This window comes from Diadema antillarum, unplaced genomic scaffold, assembly GCF_040938485.1.
Source record: "Diadema antillarum isolate AM-2024a unplaced genomic scaffold, OU_Dant_1.0 seq00000944_RagTag, whole genome shotgun sequence".
Taxonomy (NCBI): Eukaryota; Metazoa; Echinodermata; class Echinoidea; order Diadematoida; family Diadematidae; genus Diadema; species Diadema antillarum.
The window spans coordinates 134,941-159,218 of record NW_027271793.1 but is presented as its reverse complement, the minus strand read 5'-3'; the positions used below and the strand labels follow the sequence as shown (position 1 = coordinate 159,218).

The 24,278-nt window shown below is 37.0% G+C and overlaps 1 protein-coding gene and 1 long non-coding RNA gene across 2 annotated transcripts in view; both read right to left on the bottom strand.

The window, feature by feature from the left end:
- Nucleotides 1-9,377: 9,377 nt before the first annotated feature.
- On the bottom strand, nucleotides 9,378-11,850 carry LOC139741655 (uncharacterized). The gene is made up of 3 exons (XR_011711633.1): nucleotides 11,683-11,850; nucleotides 10,637-10,724; nucleotides 9,378-9,946 (listed from the first exon to the last, which is right to left on the bottom strand). It is a non-coding gene; the product is annotated as an uncharacterized lncRNA (long non-coding RNA).
- Nucleotides 11,851-16,865: 5,015 nt separating this feature from the next.
- The window catches only part of LOC139741661 (serine/threonine-protein phosphatase 4 regulatory subunit 4-like), a 59,655-nt gene continuing 52,242 nt past the window's right edge, over nucleotides 16,866-24,278 (bottom strand). The window contains exons 21-23 of the mRNA XM_071652241.1: nucleotides 23,429-23,470; nucleotides 22,575-22,830; nucleotides 16,866-17,014 (exon numbers count right to left, since the gene is read on the bottom strand). Coding sequence (XP_071508342.1) covers nucleotides 16,866-17,014; nucleotides 22,575-22,830; nucleotides 23,429-23,470 — 447 coding nt within the window. The remainder of the gene's footprint in view (nucleotides 17,015-22,574; nucleotides 22,831-23,428; nucleotides 23,471-24,278) is intronic.

Below are 24,278 nucleotides of genomic sequence, written 5' to 3'. Positions count from 1 at the left end.
GATAGATAGAAAATTAATGTTTCTTTCATTTCTGTTTTGTGTATTATCTTTTGTTAATAGCTGACTTGATCCCATTGTAGTGATGTATATCAAGACATAATGAGCCCATAGAAGCAAAGGGAAAATGTTGTAGTGAACACCTATATCCCTAAATGGGTGGGGTGGGGAGGGAGTTTCATTAAGAGCTAACCAGCCATTGTGAATAAACGCAGAAAGATATACAAAATAAGATATTGGACATTTCAGCGTAACAAGACTGGGAGTGGTAACATGCGTTAATAGAGTAGTGACCCATTGTAAGTGTGAGTAAATTACTTTTCAAGGTGTACCTGTGTGTACATCACATTGGCTATATCATTCAGGTGACTGATGTAATTCTCTCCCCACCCCCCCCCCCCCCCCCTTTCTTGCATGTAGATTTGAGAGAACATCTAGGAGGTCAGAATCTATGTTTCTTGAAGGGGAAATCTTAGAAGAGTGTATGACTGGCAGCAGAGAGGTTTCCTTGTGCCGAGGAATCTTAGTGCTTTCTTGTCAAGGACATAGCTTGGGTTTCTTTTAGACAAAAATATGAACAGTGTCAAAATTTGTGTCATGCTTCAAATGAAAATTAGTTTCAGGGACGAGGAAATATATGGTGTACTTTGAAGCAATAATGCTTGTAAGTCTTTGATCGCACAGAATGGAATACTTTCTCAAGTTGATTCACCAGAATTTAGAATCAATTCACAGATTTATACACGGTTACCGTAACAAGATATTTTCGTAGTTTTCTCAAAGTTGGTTGTAGATATTGAATGAAAATGTAGCTATACATAGCATCTAGGATGTCACCATTTATGTGATGTCATGATCAAAGAAAAATTGGTGTGATATGTTGTGATGCATTGACTTAAATAGATGATATTTTTGTACATTTCTTTTCTAAATATCTCTAAAAGTCCATCTTCTTTTTGGAAGGTGGTGAAAAAAAGAATACGTGCAAACAAGGAGAGCCTATGAAAGCTGTTGTGGCATGGGAACATGAAATTACTATAAATTATAAGCTTGTTCAAGCTATTGAGAGGGAAAAGGCAAAGAGGAATTAAAGTAAAGTATAGACAGTAGAATATTGCAGATATTGTCTGCATGTGTGTGATATATTCTTCAAAATCATACTTGTGTATAATGGACAACGCTTCAGCTTAGTGTGTACAAGACTCCAAGGGAGAGGTATGCTCTTCATTATAAGTGTTTTATTGCTTTCATGCTGATTCTGTTTGGTTTTTAGTGGGTCTTCCAGTCTTGATTTTCTTTTCTCATTATGCAGTTAACCTACCATGCATCCAACTCTTCTTGGACTTATTAAGACATTTACTCATGTAATTTTTCATAAATCCAAATTGACAGATAGGTCAGCATGTTTTGTTGTTGTATTTTGTGTTATTTTATTCTCTAGTCTTTCTTTCAATTGGTATTGGACTGCCCTATTTTTTCTTACTCACAGTCTTTACATGGTAGCGTATGAAGAAATTGTTAGTCTTGTATTTTGTGTGACATCACAGTTATGGGGTGATGGCTACACTTAAACTGGTTTCATTTCACACTGTATCATTGTGCAGCAGGAGTTTATATGTCTGTCATCCACTCGTCTGGCTCCAAACTCGCTTTTGATGATGATAATGCAAACTTCACATCCAGTAATATACTATCGATTACTGAACACTGTAGCTGTGTGGATGTGACTGCTGACCACTTTCCGAGCCAGCCATGCAGAGCATCAGGCTTGATGCACACAAGAGCTTATATGTCTATTATGTGTTTTGAGCTTTGCTGCATGTTTGTTTTTTTTTTATCTTGCTCACAGTGTATATATGTGCACACACCCTCAAAACCGTAAAGTGCATTGCCTTTTGGGGTTATGATGTCACAAAGCAATAATACCACACAGTGTAAGAAGATGTTGGTCACAATATTTGCAGCCCATGTGTACATGTATTTGTGGCGAGGACAGTATGTACAGCATTGCCTGCAGATAAGATGAGCAATGGACGTAACAAATTCTACTCCATTACAACAAGAAGTTTGTAACATTTTTTTCTTATATATACATTATTATATATATGTAAAGTAAAGACCAATTTTTCAAGCACAAGTCATTAGAGGATATATTGTGGCTCATGATCTTTTCAAGGTATGACTGGTAGATTGACTGTATTATCTCTTCATATATGTCTTTTATCTTTCATTCTTTTCCTTGTCTTTTCCATTACTTTGAGTATAAATATTGTCAGTTCAGAGCTCGTGAAATGTTACCACAACTAATTTCATTTTGTCACATGCCATGTAACACATGCTGTTCTGGCCCCATTTGGACTTCATTGAAATGATTTTTGTGTAGTTTGTATACTAACAGGCTGGATGATTGGATGTGATCAGTTTTGATAACAAATAACATTTTCACTCCCCTGTCATTATCTTTTTAACAGAAAAAAAGAACAGCAGCAAAATATTGGGATTTAATTCAATAATTCAAGGCCTGAATATTCAGAGTTTCCTTTTTTTTTCTTTCACTTCACCTGAAGTAACACACATGGCAGAGAATCTAATCCAGGTTTAATGTAGAGGAAACTGAAAATGCACATTGCAGTATCAGGACTGCTGTGAGGACTGAAATTCACACTGTCATGTTCTGGAAGGTACTTTATAAATCCCTCTCTCTCGCACTCTTTTTGTATTTCTCTCTGTGGAAGAGGATTTTGTCTGGTAACCATGTGTAGTATTACAGCATTCCACCTCTCCAAAAAAAAAAAAAAAAAAAGTCCTTTGTAAAATCAGTATCTTGGTTTGAGGACCTTGTCTGAAGTAAATGCTTTCTCGAAAAATGAATTGATTTTGATGTGTATGTAAGTATTGATTTGAATAAGTTGACTTGGTCTTGGTATAAGACAGTCATATTATTTGATGTATTATTAAACAAATTTATCATCTATCATACAGATTTTGTTTGATCTCTGTGCATTGTCAGTTGTGAGAACCTGAAAAGGTTCAAATCCATCATCTAGAAAGCCTTTTTTCAAAATCATGATCCAGTTAGCTGGAGTCTATAGCCTATTACGAAGGAGCCCTCATACCTGGTATTCTTTCTCCTATTGTAAGGAATCGAATGTGTTTAGTGCATTTCATCATATGGAGGTGATTGTGGATATGCATGTGGTGTACTGTATCAGCTGTTATTTTCCCGTACAGATATTTTCGCGAATGCGGAAGTCACAGCCATTTTCGCGAGATGTTGTTTTTGCGCGTTGACACCGACGCTATCATTAATGCATTATTAATCTAGCGCAAGGCATTTTCATGTGTTGCTAAATTCGCGATCAAACCTTGATTCATGAAATTCACGAAAATTAAATCCTCGTGGAAAATAACAGCTTATACAGTAATTGCAGACTACATTGAGGACATATTTGATTTCTATTTCATCTTTCAAGTACTTTTGTTCCTTTGAGTTAATCCTGATAGTGGCTGCCGAGTCCAGGAGAGTAAAGATTCAATTTTCGGTTAGATGGTCAAATCCAAGAACGCTAGTGTTCTTCATTCACACAATCAAGTCGGTGTTACTGTGAACTGCAACAGATGGCCAGAATTTAAAGAGAAATGTCCATAATGTTCCCTGGCCAATATAAAACATATTCCTAGCACCCAAGACAAAGTCAGTATGACCATGTGGAATTACACCAAGCTCTTACTTGGAAGTGGCATAGACCACAACTCCGTATATCGGTAATTCATAACTGCTGACATTTGAGCACAGTTTGCAAGTTTGTGAAAGTCTCGGCTGGTCTAAAAGCACATTATTAATCCAATGGAGTCACAAAATTTAGCTCTGAAATCCTGGGGGGGGGGGTGTTCATCTTGTGCTGTTTGTACTAGATGAATGGTAAAACTGTCAGTATGTTCCAACAGAGGATTGACACATTGATATAGTTAATCTTTAGTAGTGTGGAGTTTCTGGAACCTAACCTAAAATGACACTATTTCAAGTATAAAGCTTCTTTACAAAACGCTAGATTTCTCCACTCTTTCTCTGGATGTATTCTTGCATGTCTGTTTGATTCAAATTGCATATCATAGTTCACTTCTATTACTTTCTTCAAGAATGCTACTGAACTTACCCTGTTTTATAGGCTCTGGTGTGTTAGGCAATGGACCAAACTGAAGTGGATCCAAATGATCGCATTAAGATGTATGAGGTCTAATGTATCAACAATGTTGGGTGCAAAATAAAATATTTGATATGAACTGATATAAGTCATACCATTGGGTGTTACATGAATCTGATGTAAGAAAGCAACAGCTTCTTCTGTTTGGTGTGCCCTCTTGTAAGTATGCTACCAAAAGTTTTTGTTTCTGAAGTACTGATGACTCGTTCTGAAAACTAAGTTGTTAGAAAATGAACACAGAGGCATTGTATATTGTCTGCATGGTGAAAAATATCCAAGTTTGCTTCTCAGCAAGGGATAATCTGATTCTGTTGCTGCGATTCCCAATAGCCCAATGTAACCCGTCTTGAAATTGTTTTACAAGTCCCAATTCACCAATTGTGCTTTAAAAGAAACAAACAAATAAACATACGGCATACAGTACCTACGTACACACATACTAGCATTTGTAAAGCATTTTTCTATCACTACTTACAAAATGCTGTAACACGACAATCACGCTTGTTCAAACATGACATAGAAGATACTTTGACACATCCAATCAATGGCAGGTTTCCCAGTGCTGACAAACTTTAGTTGGACAGATCCTCTGTCATGGTGATATACAGAACATATCTCTAGAAATAGATACATTTAGATGGACAAACAGATGAATAGACAGATGGATAAATCAATAGATACATGAATAGATAGATGGATAGGTACATTTGTAGATGTAGATAGGTGGAAGACATAGGTAGATGTCTGTACAGTGCACTCCTGTTATAACGAAGTCCTTGGGACCAGCGGTTTCTTTTGTTATATCAAAATTTCGCTATAATTGAACATTACAGCATATGAAGATACAAAGATTTTGGGACCTGAATCTTTACTTCGTTTTAATGTTATTTTGTTGTAACCGTGTTTGTTATAACAGGAGAGCATTGTAATAGCAAGAAGAGCTTTCAAAACAAAAATAAATACGAATGAGAGTATATCAATGTCGGTCTGAAAAAAGAAAACTTTTATTCTCATTCAGAACAATATTTACAAATCCTGCCTGCAATATCACACTATGTGATGTCAGAATAGTAAACGCGTAGAAAATGTGCGCAAGAAGAGTTGCATTTATGAAGAGAATATTTACACATACAAAAGAAGTTGTGAGTATAATATAATCATGTCATGAATATTTTCCATAATATTTAACTAAGAAAAAAAAATGAAAATAACACTTCATCCTGTATGTGTATGTAAATTGTCATAATCACACCTCAATATAACTGTATAAATCACATTTGGAGTCTCAAAAACATGAAACAGCACTTGGCACTCTTGACACACAGTAACAATACCATCAATAATACAGGAGCGACAGATTAAAGTCAATCAGCTTTTACTCACTGTGTTTGTGTTTTCTAGTTATCAAAACATTGGTGTACAATGATATCAACACCAAAGACACATGGAACCTTTTCACTAACTGTATTACAATGTACTAATTAGGAGCGTGCATTAAAGAGCAACAAAAAGACAACTATGTCTGCAACATCCACACAAATTTTTGTGTAAAACAGAATATTGCACTTTTTTCGAAGTACATGTTCACATACATGTAGACTATAACAAAACAAAGTTAATACAAGTAGCTATATATAATCATACTGAATATACATATAATGAAATATTAACTACAGAATGGGTTGATACCTATATTCAGCCTAATCAATATGCAAAATGAAACCAATTAAATATATAAAGGAAAGTGCAATGCCCTTGTTTAAAGAAGAAATATATAGAGTATATATTACTGAAAGGAATGAGTCTGTTAAGCAACGAGGAATGATGTAGCACTGAAAGGAACACAGCGGATGCAAAGTGAAATCAGTTGGCTCCCAAGAAAATGCTGATGTGAAGACTATGCAAACTCAGAATCTACTCTCTGCATGAGCCCCGCTCCATCCCCTCTCCTCCCCCTCTCCTCTCCTACCCCTCCCCTCTCCTCCCCCTCCATTCTTCTGGTAAGGAGGGGGTGGGGCAAAGTTCAGGGAATCTACAAACCAATTAATTTATGCCTTGTAAAAGCCACTAACAAGAGGGTTATGTTAGGGGCCTTTCAACTGACTTTGTACACTTTACTCCCTCCTCACCAGGTCCCTCTCCAAGAAAACCAGTAAATTGCCTCTAGACAAGGGCATTAACAAGCTCCTACTGTCTACTCTGTCTTTCTTGCACAAAAAAAAAAAGGGGGGATCAAAATAAATCTATGGAAACAGTAAATATGAAATGCCTCTGCAGACGTATTGTGCACAGTGCTCGAGGCTCATGTCTACCCTGGGAAGAGCAAAAAGTAAGAAAAAAAATTTCAAGTTAATAACTGGTGTTAGTGCCAAGTTGCGATGCGCTATTACGCTTTGGGAAAAGTCTGTTGCATACCCTGAAAGACTAACTCCAGGTTTTTTAAGAGCACACAGTTGTAGAAAATTTTTTATTACCTTTTTGCAAGGCACATCTATCACTCAGCACCTTAAAGGCCTATAGAAATTCTCTCTCCAGTTTATGATTACTGAATTCCTAAAAGGTAATGTACAAATTCAGTACAAGAAAACTGCACATGAAAAATATTGCCTTCACTAATACAGAGATCTGTGCCCTTACCTAACATTTCTTTCTCTTTCACACACAGACATAAACAGACAGACAGACAGACACACACACACAAACATACAGACTCAATTTCTTCTCTGTATCACCATATCACTGAGCCTTTCTCTCTGCTCATTCACTAGTGACCATTATTTGCTAGAAATTCAAGGCAAACATTTGGAACATTGCAAAATGCAGTGTAGACGGACGTGCAAGGCACTTCATACATCCAGAGTGAACCGTGAATACATTTCAGGAAGAAAGACATCTTCATTTCCCCTACATTTCATACTACATTTTGTTGCAAACGACAAGATGAATACACCGTCTCTAAACCAGTTGAATACGAGGTCTAAACAATGTTAAGACAAATCTTGCTGATAGTCATTAAAGCTGATTGAAATTTAAAGTAAAGTGATTCCACCAAAACTCGATAAACCACCTTTCGTCCACATTTCAAAGTCTACAAAGTCTTGCTTAGCTTTAATTTCCATAATATTTCAGAATACCCAAACCAGAAATTTGATATTCAGCAACTTCATCAGAATTTCATGGTGACAGCTCAAATACTATCTCTAGGCTATCTACAGTACCCGTACCACTTCTTCTGATCCTATGCATGGCAACACTGTCACCAAACTTTTGTTTGAATAGAATGAAGAGTCATAGAGTCCTACCTGTTTGATTTTTTTTTTGATTTTTTTTTTTTTTTTGGGGGGGGGGGGCCATTGATTGAAATATCTGATATCATGTCATATTTACCAAATCGCAAGTTCATCTTTGATACTAAAAATATTTCTGCTTTCTGGTGAAATGTTAAAGTACTTTGCCATTAAAATTTGTCTCAGGTTCACAGACAATAGGATTAATCCTGTGAAAAAGTATCAGCCAGGACTAATTCTACCCAAATGGGATGCCACATCAATATCCTAATATGACAAATTTTTGAGAGTCACCTCCAACAGAACTTACGGAACTGATACTCTTGCTTTTAAATCTTCAGTTCAGTCACTCGGGTGTAAGCTATTTCATGTGCTCTGAGAAACATGGCTCCTCCTCTCTAGAATGGTGCACTTTGACATCCATCCCTTCTAGATTTAATCTGGGCAATGTTTGCTGTTGCACATCTGGGTCCCGTTTCATAAAAGATGTTAGGATGTCAACTCTTGCTGGAATGACAACTTCCCACAGCAAACAGCCAATCAGGAAGCTGGATTCTTGTCATTACCATGACAATTGTCATTCCAGCAAAGAGTTGTCATCAAATCAACTCTTTATGAAATGGGGCCCTGGACTGTCGCCCCTATACGCCACTGTCTACACAAACACACAAAATGAGGATAGCTATCAAGTACAAGAAACCTGGAAGATATTGTCCAATTGAGCTAATCAACACGGAAATCTTAAAAGGAGATTTATAGTCAAAAGTTGAATATTGATGTTTATCATTGCTAAAATTACTGTTCAGAGGGTCTTTTTTTCTTGTCCAACAGTGGTATTCTGTAATTTTTCCTTTCTTTTGGTTTGACCCATGACTACTTTTGCCATAACCTATCCATCTAAACTAACTTTGCCAGAGTGCATAATTTTTCTCCTATGAAATGTGCTTATTTCACCCATAAACTGTCATGAAACCAATGATATGTGCAAAATAAGAGTTTCAAAATTTCTATCCAATGTGCAAACAGAGAACAGGGTTAGCGTAAACTTGCACATATCTGGTATTTCATGTGTATGCTGCAGGCTACAACACACTATCCAGGTTTAGTCAAAACTTCAAAATGTACTAAATATAAAAAAAAAAAAATGGTCACAACATTGATTCTATTCACTGAATACAATTGCTCATTAACTGCTGATTAAAAATGAAAAAAGAAAGCAATATAATCATGAGAGAAAAGAGTGTATGACATAATAATACAGTGTAAGAATGATCACAGAGTTGATCTTCATCTTCAGTGCCAACAGCATTCAAAGAATATCAGCACATAATGTCACTAAATGAATAGATCTTGAGATGGGGGAACCAAACTACTTGGATATCAACTTTGAATGAAATACTAATATCATCTAGAATACCTATTAAAGTAAATCTTTGGACAGGAAAAATATAAATGAAATGGAACACCACTCCAGAATATGTGAGAGGGTATCGACCCATATTGTTATGCAGCTATACGATTCTGCTTTACTCATTGTATCACCTGGCAAAGCAGCCATAAAGAACAGACAAACACAGTAACTAGGCCAATGGAAGGGCTGAGATTTCATTGGTCTCAATCCATACACTGCCAGTACTAGCAATAGTCAGCAAATTGGTGTCATCACTGAGCACCAGAGACTCTGGTACACACTCTGTTTCAATACAGCAGAAAAGTATAATTTTGATGTGTAAGGATTTCCACAGTTCACTTGTTCATGTATCAAAATATATGCGCTCTTTCTAGAAAGGCCACACAATCTCACCAAAGAGAAATGGATGGGAAGATCACACTTCTGTTTGCAACTATCAAGAGACTGAATACCATTTTCTAAACTTTGGCAGTATAATATGAATCACAGAGAGAACAACACTGACATCACAATTCAGTAAAACATCATCGTGTCCACTTTTGATCACCACTTTTCCATCCATTCTTGGCAAAACCATACCATTTCTGTTCAGGTGACAGAGCATGCTTCTTTGGAGTTCAATACATGCACAACTACCCCTATCAAACAAATGAAAAATAATTGTTGTAATAATAGAATGAAACAAAAAATCATAAATAATTCCTCTCTACTGGGACAAGCTACTTTTCAGCTTCACCGGTGCCTCGCCTTTTGGAATCTTTCATCTGTTTCCATTTTGCCTGCATTACATCATCTATTGTTTACACATGTCTTTGGGGGATTTCCCATCATCCAGAATGGGGGATTTCCCCATCATCCAGGATAAGGCATGTACACCAGCTGATTCATGTCGGTCGTTTCCTCCCGTCACATGGCACACAGAGCTTTGGCTTTCTTCCCTTTGTGCCAGAATCTGCTCCTTCCACAATCATGTCAGAATGTTTCTAGCTCCTACGATGTTTCTCTTTTTGCTTCGACATCAGGTTTTATGTGTTGACGTCTTTCTCCTGAATGAAAAGGAAAGCACATGAACACTTACAGAGTATTGTATATATTGCATAAAGTTTTCAAATTATGAACGACTTTTAAATGGGGGGAAAAAACAAGAATACTTATTGGATAAATAGTTTCTTTGTGTTTTTAGTAATATATACTTTAGCTTGTCATATTACATGGCATCATATTGTAGTTTGATTCAACACAGGGGACATTCCATCTTCCTCAGTGTCCCATTCCCATACAAAACTCAACAGCTTTCTGGACTACGTATTCCACATCAAGAATATCACACACATGAAGAACCACATGAATGCCCAAATATAAAAACAAATAGCAAACTCAAAATATGACACTGACAGAAATGTCTAACAGATTTCACATAGGCAAACATTGATATACTGCACAAGAGGAAATTTTGCACGAGTAATTTTTCCTGTGCAGTTGGTTGAAATGAATTTTGCATGTTCTTAATTCCATGGATTCAAAGAGATGAAATATTATTATGTATTACAAGCAAAACATACATGCCCTTTTATTTTTGCACTTGTTTCATGTCCGGCGAAATGTGTGAAAATTTCCACACTGCAAAAATCTCTACTGCAGTATTGGGTAGTTTGCAATTGGGCCACTCTGCACTAATACTGACTTTCAAAGAAGCTCACACATGCATGGGACTCTTGATGAGACGCAGTACTTACGTTCTCGAAGTGGAGGACGATGTCACAGACGATGAGCTGGAACGGGAACTGGTCGAACTCGTGGATGACGCCGAGCCCTTGCGAGATTCTGAGCAAACAGAACACAACGGCAGCACTTTGGGGATCAACCACAATTTGTGACCTCATACTAAACAAGTAATAGCAGACTCTGTAATTAGCATTTTATAACAAATTGGAACAGTTCTCAACACATGGAAACTGTGCTTGGACCTTATCAATCATTCCATTATTACACAGCCATCCATAAATTTCAGTAAATACTGTTTTCAGAAGATATCAATGCCGCAAGAACCTGGGGCAATAATTGCACGTGTGGAACCTTATTGATTCATCATCTACATTTTCACTCACTGTTTATTTTCCTTTCTCACTGGAAAGAGGAAATATATATTACGATTTGACCACTACTAAAGACAAGCAGGTAAACTGATCATGTGCTGAAAGTAATTACAACACCTTCCCTGATATAGATGAGCCAGTTCCTGGAATCCTCCTGTAATGCAACACGTCTCTTTTTCTTTTTCTTTTTTTTTTTTCTTTTTTTTTTTTGGTGGGGGGGGGGGGGGCAATGGACAAACAAAATCTACATTAAATATGAATATTGAATATGTGTTAATGAATATATTAAATACTCCACTTTGGTTCTATTCTCAAAAATTTCTTAAGTTCACTGACATCTGCAAATAAACCAAACACTGAAACACTGCTTCCTCGGCCCCCCGTTTACGGAAACGCAAAGCACCATCGTCTCTAAGGAAGGGAATCACAAAGTTTGTTTCTTGAAATGAGATAATGCTAATAAGTCTTGTTCTGCCAATGCTATTCTCTATAATGAAGTTAACCAGATGTGATAGTCTCTCTCAAGTCCCCATTTGCAAATTTTATGCTTACGAAATACATGACACATTCACCTAAAGAAAAAAAAACTGCCTTGTTTAATACAACTATTCATTCAGTTCACTGTGAGCTGTTGTTTCTCTTTCTCAGTGCAATGTAAGAACATCTTCCTAGGTTGTTGATCGTACCTGACCTCGTCGAGACATGCCCTCCACTGCTAGCCCGCTTGGCAGCACTGCTGGCTGTATGGGACACCACCGAGCTACTGTATTCCACTACTTTATTAGTCCTAGCAACAAAATGAAAAAACAAAACACATTGACAAATTGAACAACGAATACAATGTATATGAATATGTATAAATCAATACACAGTGTACATGCTCATTTACATAAATGAGTTTGCAGGTTTTATAAGAAATGTAATGAACAGTAGGCAATACAAGAGAGAACAACATGAGGAAACAAAGTGTCAAACAAATTACCCCCCCCCCCAAAAAAAAAAAAAAAAAAGAAAAAAGGAAAGAAAATAATCAAAAGCAAAGTCAAGTGATACAGACATGTTTTGCCCTGCAGATTCTACAGGCACATAGTTATTGAATATCAGTATTTACCTTACACTAAATTCCATAGCTTACAATGGAAGTGCAGGCATCATTCTAATGTTGACTGCTAAATTTCATGAATCAAACAAAACATCCACTCAATTTGGAATTCTGTGAAAGTAACACAACACTGCATTACTGCTGCAAATTTGCTATGTCCATTTCAGAGAATTACCATAATCATGTGATTACAACCATCAAAGAAGAAACAACTAAAAAACAACAAAAAATTCTCATATTACTGGAGTCAGTCATAACTCTTTGTGTAACATACTACTAATGTGATGTACCTTCAAGGAATAGCATATACTGTAAAAGTGGATATTTTCGTGCGACTAATTTTTCGCGCTTGACCAGGTAAGAAGAGTTTCGCATGTTTATAATTTTGCGGAATCAAGACAGTAAGAACAGGAACATATGGCAAGCAAAAATATTTGCGTGCTTTTATTTTCCTGCTAGTTTCTGGTTGCGCGATTGCGCGAAATGCGCAAAAATTTCCACACCGCGAAAATTTCCACTTTTATAGTATGTGAAATTCATTCAGGACTTGTTAAAGAAAAAGAAAACAATGTTTAGTATAATTATGTATTTGTACGTACATGACCAATGGGCAAAGCTAAAACACCGGAATTTCAAGCTAACAATGTCATGCTGTTAAATACAAAAAATCAAGCAAACAAAATGGCTCTGGATTTCAAAGATACCAATGCCGTAAAAACTTTTTTCACAGCTAAATAACTCTGATGCATGATAAAATCTTGTCAACAAACACAGCAAAGTTCAATCACATCAAACTTGTGACAAGCAGTTGTAATATTTCCTTTATGTAGGTGTAAGTGTGTGTACACATGCTACACATTAGCAGATTGTTGTGAAAATGCTTTGATCCCATTATGATCTCATAGATAACCCATAACCAGACCTTCCAATCTTTCTGACTGAAAAACAGTGAAGATTTGGCTCAAAAGTATGAAAGTGCAGTTCCCATAGGAGTGTGTAGTAAAATTATCAAGAAAAAAAAAAGTAGGAAACTCCTTTTGTAAGAAGAGCTGGGAATGGCCAAAATTCAGATTCTTTCCTCTAAATTCAGAATGGTTGGGATGTCTGCATAACCACTGTAATCATACTTGGTCAAGAAATAACAAAATTAGTTGAGCATTTCAATTCAAGAATGTACTTACATTTCTTCACAAAATTATTGAATAAAAAAAAAATATTAGTAGTATTTAAAATGGTGGAAAACAAAAAGGATCATTATCAAATTTGCCCAGATAAGGTCAGGAAGGGTTTCCAAATTGTGCGAAGGAGATAAACAATGGCAAAAGCAAAGGATCACTGAATCTCATGGGATATGTCCTTAATGTACTCAAGAGTTAATCTAGATACTTGCAGCTCTCTTTATTCCAAGTGGGAAGTTTGCTTGTTTGTTTGTTTGTCTTTTTTCAGTGGGTTTGGTCTTTGTTGACTATTCCATGAGAAATCAAAGGAAATGTTGCATCTAAATCTGAAACACGCCATGTATCACAACTCAATGTACAAGAGTACAGTGTACATGTGAATGAGTGCACTCTGAGTTAGAAGTAGTAGCAGGCTTTCTGACAACCAGCAGTTGAATGCTGACAGTTGAATTTGCCTTCATATCACTGCTTAAAATAAAATTATGTTCACGTATGCTTCACACACTCACAGACAAAAATTACATGATCACTGTGCAGTGATATAGAATCACACCTAATTTGTCACAAGTAAGCCAAGTTGTGACTGCATGTTAACATTCTGAGTTCATATTGATAGTACAGATCACTCTCAAACTCAGTGCGGGGGGGGGGGGGGGGGGGGGGGGGGGGTAAAATCCGTGAACCTTAGTGAAAGGAATGTTACTAGCACATCAGAAATGTTGACACAGTAGCCATTATCTCATAGGGAGACACAATTTTGCTATGCTCACAGTTCAGAAAGATTTGATGGAAATGTTACTACTAAAACTAGTCTTAAGTGCTGAAAGAGAACTTTCAAAATTATGTTGCAATAAAGATTTCATCTTTGATACAGATCTACACCTCTTCATTAAATCTTTTTAACTACAATAAAAACAAAAATCCATCTAACTTTTACTGACAGAATCATGGAGCTCCATTTTCCTTTCATATTGTAACATTTGAATCATAATATCTAATTTACTCCGTTCACTACATAAAAATGCTCTATATTCTGAAAACTATAAACTGTTGATTACTAGGTTAAATAATGGTAATTCCAGGTTAAAGAACAACAAACACTAGTTCCTGTGTTACAGGTAACTGGCAAAAGCAAATTTCAAAACAAAACTATACGAGTAGAAGCAAAAAGGGAATGGATAATCAAATTGGTAGCATAGTATGCCAGTGCAGGTGCAATCAAAAAGGCAGTGAGTATGCTTGATGGTGAAGGGCCTCTTCATAGGCAAAACACAAAACCTGTTTGAAGACAATAACACAGCAAGGCAACAACAAAGCTGTGAAGTGGCAAATGCAGGGGAAAAGAATGAAGGGGGGGGGGAGGGGTGAAAATGTGGAAACCTTGAGGAGGCGTTCCTCATCATCGTAGTGGCAAGCAACCCATCAGAACCAGACCTAGACCGACTGGAGTGGACAAACAGATAGGCCAGCACAAGCAAGCAAGCAAACAAGGAAGTGAGCGATTCAAATGTGGCCGTTGTCAAATCAACACCGCACACGACGGAAGATTGATGTGGGATGTGGGAGGGGATGAGAAGAGGAGGAGGGGGAGAGGGTGGAGGGGGAGAGGGTGGAGAAAACAAAGAGAACACAAACAAACATTGTGAAGTTCACTCAAGCACTATTACAGAGGTTTGAATAACATTTGACATACACAAACTTTCAAGTCAGAAGGCAGGCATTTTAAAGTGGATATCAAGAAATCTCATGACTTCTGTTTTTCTCCAAAGTTAAGAAATACCAGACAGAAATCTATAGCTAAACAAAAAGGTCAGAGTCCATGATTTAATTTTACCCTATACACAATGCGAACCTTCACACTTTCATACACCCACAGTCATGATCCCCAAAATCAATGTGAATCTTACAATTTTTTCCCCTCATTCTCTTCACTATTCTTCAAAGCTAAGCCAATCATGTTGCCCGAAAGCCAGAATTTCTCTTTCAATAAATCTCATGCAAAACAACTTGTATGTCTATTCATGACATCTTAAAAAGCATCCAAATTCCAATTCATTTCTGCTAACTACCATCATGACAATTGGTCAGCAAGACATGAGCAACATAGTGTAACCATGCTATTGTAGTCAGTCACCTTTTCATGCCAGTACAGCTGAAACTTGGGCCAAAACTATTATTCTTCTTGCTAAAAAATTTAAAGGGTGTGTACAGTTCTGGTCGAGGTGAGGGTTTAGCTTTTAACGTTTAGCGAGATATTCAGAAACCACTCTATGAGATGTCAAAGAGCATGCAATTCTAAGGGGTATCAAAAGTTTATGTGATGAAAATCGGTTTTGAAATGGCTGAGATATCCAAAAACAAGGTGAAACAAAGAGATCCTAATAAAAGGCGTGGGCTGTCGCCCTTTATTATCATCACTTTTTGGATATCTCAGGTCAGCCATTTGAAAACCAATTTTCATCAAATAAACGTTGACTCCTTCTCAAAATTACATGCTCTTTTATATTTCATAAGAGGTTTCTCATTATCTCACTTAGGAATGTTCAAGACATGAATCCCCACCTCAACCAGTACTGTGGGACAGTCCCTTTAAGACTGAACAGATAGTACCACAGAATGAAAAACAAAGTAATCACCAAGCATGCAGTTCAGTTTCATTCAAGACTTGGTGGTACCACAGTAAGCATTGTCTTGCATTGATGAATATTACACTGTGTGCACTATGAAGTAGAAAGGGTTCATAAATTTTACATGTCACATTAATCATGTTGGCTTTCCTCAAGCCATCGCCAGAAATCTCATCTCAATCTTTTTTTCTATATAAAGTCACTACATAATCCAAGTCCTCCACACAGTTAACACACACACAAAGGCAAAATCATATTGTTGCTTAGAATACCTTGTTACTTTTCTTGTGTCAATGGCCATAAGCTTTGATACAGCTTGCACAAAATTGCACATATTTCCAGTTTGGCAACCAGAAGGGAACATGATGCTCTTGCTTTATACATATTCTTGAACTTTCCATGAATTTTCAAACATTTCAGCATGTCAGCATACCCAATTATTTGCCTCTTCTGTTAGTGTGTATATCCATTCTTCAATACTGTATAAGCTGTTATTTTCACATACAGATATTTTTACAAATGAGCAGGTCACAGACATTTTTGTGAGATACCGGTACTGTTTTTGCGAATCGACACCGAGGCTATTAAGGGCACTAGTAGCCTAGTGCATGGTGACATTGGCAACATTTTCACGCATTGTTAAATTCACGGTCCAACAGTGATTCAGGAAATTTGTGAAAATTAAACCCTCACAAAAATAACGGCTTATACAGTAGACAAGTCATGCTGGAGGTATTGTGATACCAATGAATCATCAATTACAGCCATCATCGTTCAATTTTTTTTATTCTAGTCTACTATCTGGAGCCAAATCTGCTTGCCATGCTCTAATCCCCTGTAATGGCATCATCATCATCATCATCATCATCATCATCATCATCATCATCATCATCATCATCATCATCATCATCGTCATCATCGTCATCATCATCATCATCATCATCACCATAGTTGACCTTTCCTCACCTGATATTGGTTTTGACATTGTTGTTGGCCTCCCGCTGCAGGGGCGACGTCTTCCCCGCCCGGCTGCTCCTTGATGGGGGCACAGAGGAGGCCTGCTCCGCCGCCGCAGTGCTCTTCTGGGCCTTCTGGGCCTTGTGAGATGCAGCTGAATGGGACACAGCAGAATAGATGGGGGAACAGAAATGGGGGCATTAGAAAAAGATTATCTCATGTAGCATGGTGTGATGGCACTAACTAGCACTTCAGAATGGATTCATTGTAAGTGTGCAAATGGTCAGTAGCAAACTACAAAAAGGGGAGTGGTAAGACAGGAGGTATACAAAATTACTGTGTACATCTTTCCATGGGGGGGGGGGGGGGGGTTCATAAAGCTGTTCGTAAAGTTACAAACAACTTATGAGCGACTGGTGATCAGTTGTGATGTGCTATACTTACCAGACTTTCAATAATTCAGCACAAGAACTGATCACCAGTCGCTCGTAAGCTGTTCGTAACTTTACGAACAGCTTTATGAAACAGGGCCCAGTACAGCTATCTCATATATACCTTCAGAAGTCATCAACAGCATAATTCCTCAATCTACAATTTCAAAAAAATAACAGAATGTAACTTAAAAAATGAGGTAAAAATGGAAAGCATAAATATTACTCTACTATTTTTGGGAATTATGCTCCCTAGTGTGTCTACTACCCTTCCTCCTTATTAAGGCTTTGACTACATCCATGACACAATTATCTCTTTTTTTAATATTTTGGTCACCTAAATACATCAAGAAATGAAAGGTTTATGATTCATTTGCCAAATTGAAATGAATTTCAACATATTATAACAGAATCTTGGAAGTCAGTGATGCAATGTCCAGAAATGAAATTGTTGCTGCACTGACAATCCCATTCTAGTTGCTTGTACAATGCTGTAGTTTACATCCGATAGACTGGTTGATGTTAAATGTTATCATGGCCCGTATCTTCCTTCTTCCGTACTTGTCATTTTTATATTCATTATGTACATGCATGGCTGCCAACATTCCCATATCAAAGCTGGGGAGGTTCTAGAGACTGATTAGGGAGATGCTTGTGTATGGCATGCATCTCAATAGGCTAAAAATATCTCTCAAATTGAGGGAGACTTTAGCTTTCTCTTGTTAATAAAATGATGAAATATCAAAGACAAAGTTTTCAGGAGCCTCCTGTAGATTAGAGGAGGCTTAGAAGCTCTGTGGATGATGTTAGATGATTGGGGTTTTTTTTTTCTTCTTCTGTTTTAGAACTTGTAGACAAACAACGAACATATAAGAAAAATATGAGGGCAATTAAATTAAATGGAATCATGAGGAATGATCAATATCTGACAAATGATGTCATGAAATATACTTGTACATTTTCATTCATACACATAATGAACTGAAACAACTATGTGAGAATACATTAAGGAAACTACTAGGAACATCTTGGAAAATATCCATGGAATATGTGATGCACATGACAATATACATTCTAATAATCGATTCTAGTGTTAATGAAAATATTGAAATTACAAAAGCAATGTCCTCATAATAAACATCATGACAGTAGAATGTGCCTAACAAAATATTGAAAATTGGGATAAAACGTTCCAGTTTGTTTTTCCCTTTCTCTCTTTTTTGTACACAAAATATTGACACAACTGTCTACATATAGGTTTCAATCAACAGACACAATGAAATGTAAAAATGCTCCTTTGCCTGTCCTTTATATTTCTATGAAATTTTATGTGTGCAGAAACTGAGGTGTAAATCTGAACTCACTCGGCATCACAGTTTGATAAGGAGGACAATTAAATTTTATTTCCCTCTACATAATATCACAAGATACTTCATGTAGAAGTACACGCTAGGATTATTTGACTCTTACACTGAGTCACGATCATTAGATGCTATAAATCAATGAATCTTAGACTGAATTATGATCATTATGTGGATATTTTATGAACTGTGATTCACAGGGTGCATCTGATAGCTATATGATAGAGATATTTGCACAATTACAACAATAAACGAAAAGAATCCAATACAAATCGCAAAGCATGCACATGCAAACACTAGAACTCATCTGTAGGACTGTGCATCTGTGTATGTGTGTGTGTGTGTGAGAGAAAGATAGAGAGTGTGCAGGTTGTGCAAGTATGGAAGCGCCTTTGATAAATAATATGAAGGGTGAGTCTACAAAAACAAAATAAAACCAAAAAAAAAAAAGAGAGAAAATGAAAATGCCTAATTTCCTTTTTATTTTTCCCTCGCGTGATGTAAATTACTCTATATTATCATTCATTTTCATGAGAATATTTGTGAAATGTCCAATGTCAGCTATAACACATTGGCTAGGTAGACACGCTTTGGTCATATTGTTATCATTCCGGGCAGCAAGCTTTTGACCACAAAGAGAGCTAGGTCTGCCCGCATAATCTTTAAAAACTCTTGAGACTTGTTTCTCCGACATAGCAAAATGCTAACCTTTGAATTCTTAACTTTGATTGAATTTCTTGTGCGATACACATTGTTCTGTCATTGCCTTTGCTTCTCACAGAAATAAACAAGGTAAAGGTATATGAAACTTTCAAGAATATCACAAAACTATAGAAACATTCTTTGGTAACACACACAAAAATAGACTGCACTACAGGTAATACATTAGATGTGACAAATATCTGAAATGTGACAAGGTTCTGAATGAAGTTAATATCAAACATCAATACAAATGAAATATTTCTCAAGGTGAAGAAATGAACAAGTAAGAGGAGGACACGTGAGAAGATTAAAGGGGGAAGTAACTTACTTTTTCCTGCTTTAAACCAACCAACCAAGTGGGAAAGAGACAAAGTCAGGTATTAATACATACAAAGGTCAACAAACCACCTCAGATTTTTTCAAGTGCATGCTGATAACTGATAGTAGACTTTTGAAGATAAAAATCTATTACTAACGTATTTTGCCCACATGAAATCAATTCTATAGTCACCTCAACGCATGACTGCAGCACCATCTGTGTAATGTTGTACCAAGAATTGTAAGAGAGGTTTAGATTTTCACGACGCGGATGTTCAGAGGATGAAAACCTGTTCCGCACAAGCGCAAACTTGCTTATCAAAATCGATCTTTTTCACGGTCGGTTCTGGGCCATCTTAGCATCCGCTCAAATTCACGACGCAGAGAGGTGCTTGATGCAATGACCATATGGGGGCGCCATTTTACTTTGTAGAGGGTGCGTCTTCATGTAATCTTACGCTATTTTGCAACACGACGCAGAGAGAAAGGAGAACGGCCAATGCAATTGTCGTCTAAACGTCCGCGTCGCAAATCTAAAGCTCCCCATTGATGTTTACTGATAACCTTTTACACACTACAGATCAGATTTAAACAACATAAACTTTCAGATTCCTTTTTCACATGAATTATTGAATAACAAGCTAAATTACTTCAGTTACTTTACTTTACTTGAATTACTCTATTTCAAAAATTACCTTGCTTCAGCTCTCGTTGGTTTAAAACAGAAAACAAAAACAAAAACACAAAAAACTTCCCCTTTACACTGTATTGAGATCTCAAACCTTACCTCCCTTACATCATATTTGCAGTGTGAAAAAACATAGTTATTACAAAAAAAACATAACAGCACAAGCAATGAATGGTTTTATTCCTTATACATGTATGCATTCATAGACAAGATTTGCACTTAATGCTGTTCCTATGGGCTTACTCACAGGAAAGGCTATTAGACATTTCCTACCCACTGGCACTGGCATATAATTTTTTTTTGTCTATGTACAAGATTCAGAAAGCCCCCTCTGTAGGCCATTGATAGTAAAAGGCACTAGAATGAGGAGACCCCTACCTCTCATGGCAGTGTGCATAGGGGGCCCATTGGGTGAGGATGAGCCACGGGTACGGGAGGACAGGCTAGCTTGTCTACCACTGCTGCTTTTAGCCACTGCAAACAGGAGGAGGAGGAGGAGGATGAAGAAGGGGGGGGGGGGGGGGAAGAGGAGAGAGATACACACTCACAGCACACCCCATGCATTGTTACTACATAGTATGATTAGAAACCATCAGCTTCCGGGACCAATCTGTGCATAGTTCACCCAAAGTCAAGAGAGCCACAAGAATCATCATACATTTTGGACAAACAAGACGTGAGAATACAAACATATTCTCAATTTCATCCCTCCGTCACCAAAATACTATAAAGGGAAAATTGCTATGAGTCTACCAAATGGGATTGTATGGTATTGTATCATTCATGTCACAGCTCTAACCACTAACTTTATGAGGGTCACATGCACAGAAAGGTCCAATGGCCTGCAGAGCCTCACAACACTGCAGCAACCATGGAAGGAGAAGCACTTTCATTTCCAGTCTAACTGTTTCACTACAAACTGACCCAATAAACAGGAAGCATGTCACTAGAGTAACTGACTTCTCAGAAGGGAACTACTAATAGAATACAAGATTTTTCTGGCTTTACTATGAGTACTTGCCTTTGCTGAAAGCAGTAAAACTAATTGTATTCCAACCCGAGGTATGGGAGCCATGGAAACTAAAAATTATTCTAAAATCTGTGTTTTATGAACATTTTGGTGGCTTTCTGCACTGTCATCAACAAATGAGAATCTTGCAAACTCACAAATACAACCCCACATATATTTCCATTTCAGATTTGCATAATTCTGCGGGTCAATTTTTGTCGAGAAAAAGCTTTAAGTTTCAATCAGCCATCTTCGCAGGCTAATTCACCTCTCTAGAAATATGAACATCATCTCTAAAGTTGAGTTATATGGCTGGAGATATTCAGTCTATATGATAAAATCTGCCCTAAAGGAACGATGAATAAGTTTCTTCCAACTTGTGAAAACAAAATAAGTCTTATCTTATCTTAAGAGAAAATAAAGACAATACAGAATCAAAAGTCAGATAAGTATAGTCAGATAAGTATAATCAGTGTAAGCATATCATAAAAATTCATGCAACATGCAAGATTCAAAAGACTTCATTAAATCAACCTTGTTATGGTCACCATATTATTTATGATTACACAAAGAGTTGTACTTGAGATCAAACAGGTATAGAAAACAAAGGTTAACCTATCAGATATGTTCTGTAGCATTGAAGAAAATAAAGGACCTTTTCATTACAGATTATTTCTAAATCTATCAAGCTTTGTGGCACTTGCCATACCTCATCAAAAGAGGCAGTATTCTAGCCTCCTTGAAGTACATGACAACTCGTGAGAAGAGCAGACTATATTGTGAACTGCTATCAAATCACAGACTTCATTTCTGGAGTCTGCACTACATAACTATTGGATCAATTTTAGTAATCAGTCATTGCTAATTAACTGACTGCGCTTTTCCTAAAGTAGTGGCTGAAGTTTCATTCAACAAGCTCTGGTCTAGCTGTCATTTTCTACAAGTTCCTTGAGAGAAAGTACACAATTTCACCATGTCATCGTTGAGAGCCAGAAGGTCGTGAAGCTATTCAACATTGTTGTCTTTCAGCTTTTCAACTGATAACAAGCAAAATACACTGTATGTAGAAAACAATACTCTAGATTGTACAGGTCAACACTTGCTTTCAAATGTATCACAGCAAAGGAGAAGAGTTAAAAAAGGATTATTGAAAAGGTATGATCCATTAACAAAGCAACCTTGTACCACTGCAACCCAAGACTCACCTTTCCTAGATGAGTTGGTTGATGGGGAGGAGGTGGATGCTGAGGAGGAGTTTGCCAGGCTCGGTGAGCCCCTGTCCACTTTTGTCTCCTTCTCCAGCTTCTTCTTCTCCGAGTGTCGGGTGGAGCCCTTCTCCTTCGATCCTTTCTCCATCCCGTCGTCGGCGTTCCTTTTCTCCGCCTCGATCATGGACCGCTCCTCTGCCTCCTTCTTCCGGTCTTGCAGGTCGTCGTCGTAGTACTGAGACATGCTGCTTAGCTGAAAATGAATCGTGGTTGGATTTGAATACAGCGTGCAACCCTTAAGAACACCAATTGAACACAAAGACCACCTCTCAATAAAGGTCACTCGACATGACACTCTTACGGACAGGTATGGGTATATATCTATGATATATACAAACATGCAGACTGCCACATTCACCAACAAATATTACAATCTCTATAACATGATACAACATCATTTCAATCTCAACCGAATTTAGATAACATATAGCTGTTGAAAACAGAGGTGAGACTAATGTTTGTCATATATTCACCACTTTCCACTACTGACTTATGAGAATAAGTCAACACTAATAAAAACTGAGCCACTCAACTACTTTTCGCCAATTTCATTTGGCATATTCTTTTTGTCATGCTTTAGTTAGAATATTACCTTTTTGAATTTAGAGTGATGGGACTAAACACTTTTTAATTTACTATTACTACCACCACCCAACTACAAACTCATACAGGAATATATATCAGGACTGTTTGACAGAGACTATTAAGAGACTACACATCAAAGCATCTCACCACACATCGCCCTGCAATCTCAACAACAAACTTATTGATGCAGGAATTTAACAACTTACTGATTCAACTTGGACCTGTATCCTGTCCAATTCAAAGACAGCCTGTAAAGAGAATAGGCAAAGACAGACTTTCAATTAACACCGTTGCATTGCAGATACAGTGTACTCCCGTTATAATGAGCACAGTTATAACAAAATTTCATTACAAAGTAAAAATTCAGGTTCCAAAATTATCATGTTTATATCCTTTATACACTTTATAAGTTGGCTATAACAAAATTTACATGTAATGAAAGAAAATTGCTGGTTCTGAGGACTTTGTTATAACAGGAGTGGCCTGTACCAGTAATCAAAAGTTCCCCCCTATTCATATCCGCATGGGCACATGTAAAGAGGATTTGTAGACATAAACAGGGAAATAAAACCTAAAAAAACACATAAGTTGAACAAAATTAATGCCTTAAGAACCTTTGGGAGAGTGGCAGTAGAAAAATAATGGAGAGAGAATCTTTGACAATGTGAGTAATTTCATCTTTGCAAACATTTACTTTAAATCACAATGTGATATACTAAGTTATTACAAATATAATACCAGTGAAAGAGTTTATTGCACTATTCATTATTGCACTTCTAAAATTTCAACATCTGTCACATATCACACGCATGACACAAATTGCAACCCTAAAATACTACTCCTTTGCCTTGCAAACTTTGTGGCACAGGTTTAAAGAATGATTGATTGCGCTCTTGTATAAAAAATTGCCTTTCCCCCATGGCTTAGATGTCTAGTTTGTTTGTTTGTCTGCCTGTTCGCTTGTTTGTTCATATATTTGTGGGGCACAAGTTGAGGGCAGCAACACTTGTATCCGAAAGTGTATCTACAGTATGTACAAGCAAGGCACTACGAGTA